Source organism: Electrophorus electricus, chromosome 11 (assembly GCF_013358815.1).
Source record: "Electrophorus electricus isolate fEleEle1 chromosome 11, fEleEle1.pri, whole genome shotgun sequence".
Taxonomy (NCBI): Eukaryota; Metazoa; Chordata; class Actinopteri; order Gymnotiformes; family Gymnotidae; genus Electrophorus; species Electrophorus electricus.
In genome coordinates this window covers 11,466,501-11,472,500 of record NC_049545.1, presented here as the reverse complement: position 1 = coordinate 11,472,500, position 6,000 = coordinate 11,466,501, and the positions used below count along the sequence as shown (strand labels likewise).

The following is a 6,000-nucleotide window of genomic DNA, read 5'->3' as shown; positions in this document are numbered from 1 at the left end:
CACACTTCAAGAATGACAACAAAGATTAGAATCTGGATTTTGTTTGTGGATGCCTCCGCTCACTTTTCCTGTCTGTATACAAATTTTGGCAGCGCAATAATGTTTCTGTTCTGTTCACTTCACTTTCACGTTGGGGATGGCCACCTGTTGGGCTCAGGTGTGTCAATAAAATTACCTATTACATATAACTCTAGGTGGGATTAACCCATGGGGAAACGAGACAGATCATAAGTCAATAGATCATAACTGACTCCATTCAACATTCTGTGATGTTAGGACTGCCATGCCTCCAAAAACATAACCCCCATCTTTCAAGGGGATTATAGCTTCAACATCTGAGTGGAAAGACCATACAGGGGATAGAACTCATTCTGTGGGAGTATCAGGATTTGAAGGTATTCAGCAAAAACATCACTACAGAACTCATCCCCTGCTTCAGTATTGTGAAGAATTTACAAAGCTTCCTGGATTTAATAAACCTTAATAAAGGACAATTAAAAATAAAAATCAGCACAGTGGCTATACAACTGACTGTGCTCATCAGAGGCACTCTACCCAGACATTCTTGATCTCTGGCTACAGAGGAGGCATTCAGCAACCTGAAAAATCAGTGCACAGCCTTCTTTTTTGGCTCAACCTGACCTCTCAAACCTGACCTCTTCCTGATCGAGGCCGACACCTCTGAAGAGGGAGTTGCGCTATGCTGACAGATGCTAGGAGATATGCCTAAGCTTCACTCAGTTGCCTTCTTCTTGAAGAAGCACTCCTCTGTGGAACATAATTATCTAGGCAGTCAGGAGCTACTAGCCCGTAAGATCGCCTCGCCATGGAGGAGTCAAGGCACCAGTTTGAGGGATCCCTTCATCTTTTAATCATTTAAAAAGACCATTGGAATCTGGAAAAATGTCCATTACCTCACTCTCTGCTAAGCCAGGCTGGCACTATTGTTCACTCATTGTCAATTTACAAGTTGCTTTATACCTGAACATTAAGGCTGATGCCCTATCCACATTTCATAAACCTGAAACCACCAATCCACATTATTTCTACATTCAGATTATTTCTCCTACCTGCTTGAATTTAATGTGCAACATTACGTGGAATCCTGTTCCATGTTTGCTCAGGCCAAGACCCCACACCAACTCCCAGCATGCATTTTGGAGACATTTCCAGTGGATTTCAGGGCTCTCAGAAGGTAGCTCCACCATTCTTGTCATTGCCAATTGCTTCTCGAAGGCTTGCTCCCAAGTCTCCCCAGTGCCTACCAAACAGCAAAAGCTCTGTTCCACTTTCTTTCTGAGTTTACTGGAGGATATAACATTGGGCTGAGGTATCTCAGGTCTGGAGGACAGGGAAATCACCAGGCCAGGTAGAGAGGTTGAAAAAGATATAACTGAAACTCAGCTATTATCTTTGTAGTTACTGCAGAGATCAGCTGAGGGATGGTGTAGGTTGCTCCCCTGGACCAATTATGCCCACAACTATCTTGGTGACTTGTCCTAAGGCCTCATCCTGTACCTCATCCTGTACCTCACCCTGTACCTCACCCCGTAACTCACCCTGTACCTCATCCTGTACCTCACCCTGTACCTCAGTGACAAGCCTCTGCTGTTCTGATGGAACCCTGACAGGAAGGCTGTTGCAGCAGTTGACTAGTGGTTTAAGGACAGCGAGGAGATGTAGACATCTGATCACATGAATCTGGAGATGGTCATTCAGAAGTTTTGTGTGTCACCGTCTGTTTCCCCAAGCCAGTAGTATCAGCTCCCCTGCAAGATGCTGAGTAACTCCGGCACTCTGCCTCTCCTGACTACTGACACCTGCTGTTCATTTATGTCATTAGTGTGTCTATTTAAAGTCTTTGTCTTGTATGCTTATCATGAAGCCTTACACCTTCCCATGTGTTTATGCCTTGCCAATCCTATTTGCATTTTTTATTGTATTGCATTTGCATTGTATATTGTCAGATCCTTGTTTGCTGTTCAGCTTTATTGTATTTGATGCTTTGCTTATCAAACTTTCTGATTTAGTGTCCACCAGCACCCAGGATCTGGTACCTTGCAGATGAGTCTGGGAATTAGCAGCAAGACAAGGATGCAGTCGTGATCTCCTCCATGTCTCAGGAATGACTCGGGCATAAAGGAAGTGAGCAGAGACACCTGTCTGTTTGCCTGAGCCACCTCCATTTTACGAAGCTCCATCTCAATGGCCTGGGATAAAACACACATATTCACACACATACAGTTGAGAATATATTGTGCGCAATCACTTCTCACTGGTGTGTTGACTAGATGTAAAAATGATGTGTTGTGTGATGATTGTAAAGTGTCCTTGGGTATTGAGAAAGGCGCAATGTAAATGTAACTTCATATCACATCATATCACATGCACAAACACACACATAATTATGGCACTGTTATAATAAAGTTAATCTACAATTTTAAAAAATATACCATGAAAGCTATGTGATCAGAATGTGTAGAATTGCAATATATAAATTAGTACAGTGCATCTTGAGTTGACTTTGAGTGTGTTTTAGAGTTTGTGCTTGTGTGTGTGCACATATGTGTTTATTTGTTTATGCCAGACCTTTGCATGCGCTTTAGTTTCTGCAAATTTGATCTTGAAGTCAAAGATCTCCGCGGGTGGCTGTTGTGGCTCGGCACTGGCCTCCTGTTGGCTCATCAGCTCTTGGTTCGCCTCCTACACAACACATTACACACAGGCACAGACAGGCTAACTTTCAAAATCAACAGGTCACGCACATATTTATGCATTCCCAAATCTGTTACTTGAGCTGTGATTCAGAGTACATAAATCGAGAGACAGCAGAGAGCGGTGTGTTTGGGGCTGTCGCTGGATTGTGATTGGCTGAAGCAGTACCTGAAGATGTGCGGTCAGCTCTCTGTATTTCTGGATGGTGTGCTGGTAGTCTGCTACAGTCTCCTGCGCCGCCTCCACCCGCTTCTCGGCCTCCCTCACCCTGGCTGCACTCAGGTCCAGCTGCTCCCTCAGCTCCAGCTCCGTCTCCCTGGCATTCTCCTGCAGCTCATCATTCATCTCATTAATGGCCTCCTGTAACACACACGTAAACAAAGGTACCCACCCATTGTTGGATGCGGAATTGTAGCTTATCACACTTGAGATAGCAGTGTGCACAGCTTAATTAGTCCGGCAGCATGTGCAAAATCTCAAAAGATGAGAAATGCTTTGCACAAGTTAGCTAATAAGTTGATTTCCTTGCACAGACACACGCACAGAGAGATTGATAGGAGCATGTCCACTCACCAGGTCAGTCACGGTCTCTCTGAGCTCCCGTACTTTCTCCTCCAGGTCCAGGTTACGCTCCGTAAGGGTCTCCACCATCTCTTCTGCTCCAAGGGCAGCATCCACCTTAGAATTATTATAGAAACATCCCCTTTATGGTCTCACTCATTACAGAGCACCCTACACTGATTAATGACACCACTGATACCTGACAAAAAAATGGAAAATGTGTTACACAATTTTACCCGTCTTATTTCAAACATGTATCATGAACATAAAGTTCTGACAACACTATTTGGCAGTGGACACTTGACACTGGTTTGCAATTTTACCTGTATGTTATTTCAAGCATGTGTCATGAACATAAAGTTCTTATTATTTGCTGCTGGCTATGTTGTGTGAAGCTTTCTGGGTTATCTGTTGGGTTTTCAGGGTTATCTGTTGGGTTTTCTGGATTATTTGTTAGGTTTTCTGGGTTATCTGTTGAGTTTTCTGGGTTATCTGTATACTACAGAAAGCTCAAATTACCTGTTCTTTCAGTTCGTCTATGGTCTTCTCTGCCATCTTCATCTCTTCCTGTATTTTCTCTTTCTGCATCCTCAGTGCATCCAGCTCAAAATTTTTCTTCTCCATCTGCTTCTGCAGTTTTATGTGCTCCTGTTTCTCAGATGCGGACAGGTCACGCATTCTGACACAGATAACAGTGAATGAATATAAGGTCTTGCTATAGTCTCTGAACTACCTAGAAAACACAAACACACTCACCGCACCAAAGCTTCTTTCAAACGGGCATTTTGTTCCTCTAGTTGTTTCACATGGTAACTAGAAGCTGCTCCATCAGAGCCTGCAGGTCAATAACACAGAGAATAAGGCTTGGAGTTAATGAGAAGTATAATAATGAAAATAACATAATAAGAAGAGGAGACTAATCGTTAAGCCGAGCATGTGTGCATGTATACCTTTCTCCTCTATCTCATGTTTGAGGATCTCCAGATCCATGGTCAGCTCCTCCACCTTCTCTTTCAGGGCATCGGCCTCCTGCTGCAGAGACTCCGCCCTCTCCTCGGCCATCTCCTTGTCCAAGGTGGCCATCTCAATGGCGTCGGCTGTATCAGCCATCTCCTCCATATAATGTTCCTTTGCCTCCAGAGCATCCTTTGCCTCCTATCATAAAGACCCCAGCAAAAATCATGCATTCTTCAAACACTGCAAATGTACCAAAGGTTCTTTTCACCATCTTCTTTGAACGGTCAATTTCAATTCAATTTCAGTTGTGTGCGCGTGTGCGAGTATGAGTGCGCGTGTGAGTACATGGATATGTGAGTGTGAGTGCACACGTGTGTGTGTGTTTGTGTGTGTGTGTGTGTGTGTGTGTGTGTGTGTGTGTGTGTGTGTGTGTGGACCTTCTTGGCCTCTTTGAGCTGTTTCTGAAGCTCATTCTGCTGTTCCTGCATCTTGCTCTTCCATTCATGCAGCTGCTCCAGCTGGATCTTGTGCTTCTCCAGCTCCTTCAGTTTGGCCTTGTCCTCGGCCCGCTTCATCCGCAGAGTCTCCAACTTCTCCTCCAGATCTTTAACCTGTGCCCGCAGAGCCTCTTCCTCCTGACACACACAAACACACACACACACACACACACACACACACACACACACACACACAAATACACAGCTCATCATCCCCCTTTATTTTAAAGGTACACTGGGAGCATAAAGTGAGTGGATGCACACAGCCAGGACAGGATGTGACCTTTTGACTGCTTACAGATGCTAAAGAATGACTTTGTGTCCTGAGACTGCACTATAGTTAGTGGGTCCAGAGTTTCATGTGTAAATGTTAGCGTAAATTTTCCCTCACGCTGGTGCACATGACACACTCACACACGCATCAGTTTATCTATAATGTCACCCTGATAATTAAGCAATGAGACATAAAGTTCATGTCATTAAACACTATAATGTCTTTTGAAAAAAATATATAAACCCCCCAAAATGAATAACAGTAAAATTGAATTCTGAAAGTCTGTTGTCTAGTAATGAGAAAATCATTAATAAATGATTCTGGAGTGTCTCTAAATCTGGCTGTAGCAATGATGTATTCATGGTGGTTGCTGGAGACAATCAGAGAGTAAACAGCAGTTTCACACCTTACTGGGAGCTGGGATGGGAGGAGCTCCAGGTGAGGGGAGTGTACCAACAGGGGAGGGGATAACAGGAGCAGCCAATGGGGTTTGAGCAGGTGTGCTTGGTTCACTGCTGCTCATCTCCCCAGCCGAGGCAGAGCCAGAACCCACCTTCACCCCCACCCCTGCCCGTGCCTGACACACAGACACAGAGGGAAAGCATATTCAACTGTCATATACTGCAGTCACTTACATTAAAAGCTCACTGTAATAGCATTTGATGACTGCAATACATACAATAATTTTTTATTTGTTTTTTTTTTTTACTTTATGCTAACCATGTTCTGCTGCATCATTCAAGCTTTGGGGTATCCTCTCTCTAAGAGGAGGTAATATTATTAACCCACTGCTCCGCAGAGTAGCATATTCGAGCTATACTTTGAACACGGTGGAGCCCGTTAGCATAAAATAAGACAGAAATTTGTCCTGTTTTCATATATTATGGATGTTTGTATATATATGTATTCATATTTGTGAAACCTTTAAGGAGAGTTATGTTGTTCTCTTTCATGATATGGTGATAGAGGCATGACATATGGCAACTCCCCCCCGCT

The 6,000-nt window shown here is 43.8% G+C and overlaps 1 protein-coding gene across 4 annotated transcripts in view; it reads right to left on the bottom strand.

The window, feature by feature from the left end:
• dctn1b (dynactin 1b) overlaps positions 1–6,000 on the bottom strand; it is a 29,341-nt gene that overhangs the window by 7,694 nt on the left and 15,647 nt on the right. For all 4 annotated transcript variants that reach the window (XM_027023577.2, XM_027023574.2, XM_027023575.2 and 1 more), the window contains 9 exons: positions 5,411–5,581; positions 4,671–4,868; positions 4,227–4,431; positions 4,033–4,111; positions 3,796–3,955; positions 3,289–3,393; positions 2,884–3,075; positions 2,590–2,703; positions 2,058–2,210 (listed from right to left, as the gene is read on the bottom strand). In XM_027023577.2, the coding sequence (XP_026879378.2) occupies positions 2,058–2,210; positions 2,590–2,703; positions 2,884–3,075; positions 3,289–3,393; positions 3,796–3,955; positions 4,033–4,111; positions 4,227–4,431; positions 4,671–4,868; positions 5,411–5,581 (1,377 nt within the window). The remainder of the gene's footprint in view (positions 1–2,057; positions 2,211–2,589; positions 2,704–2,883; positions 3,076–3,288; positions 3,394–3,795; positions 3,956–4,032; positions 4,112–4,226; positions 4,432–4,670; positions 4,869–5,410; positions 5,582–6,000) is intronic.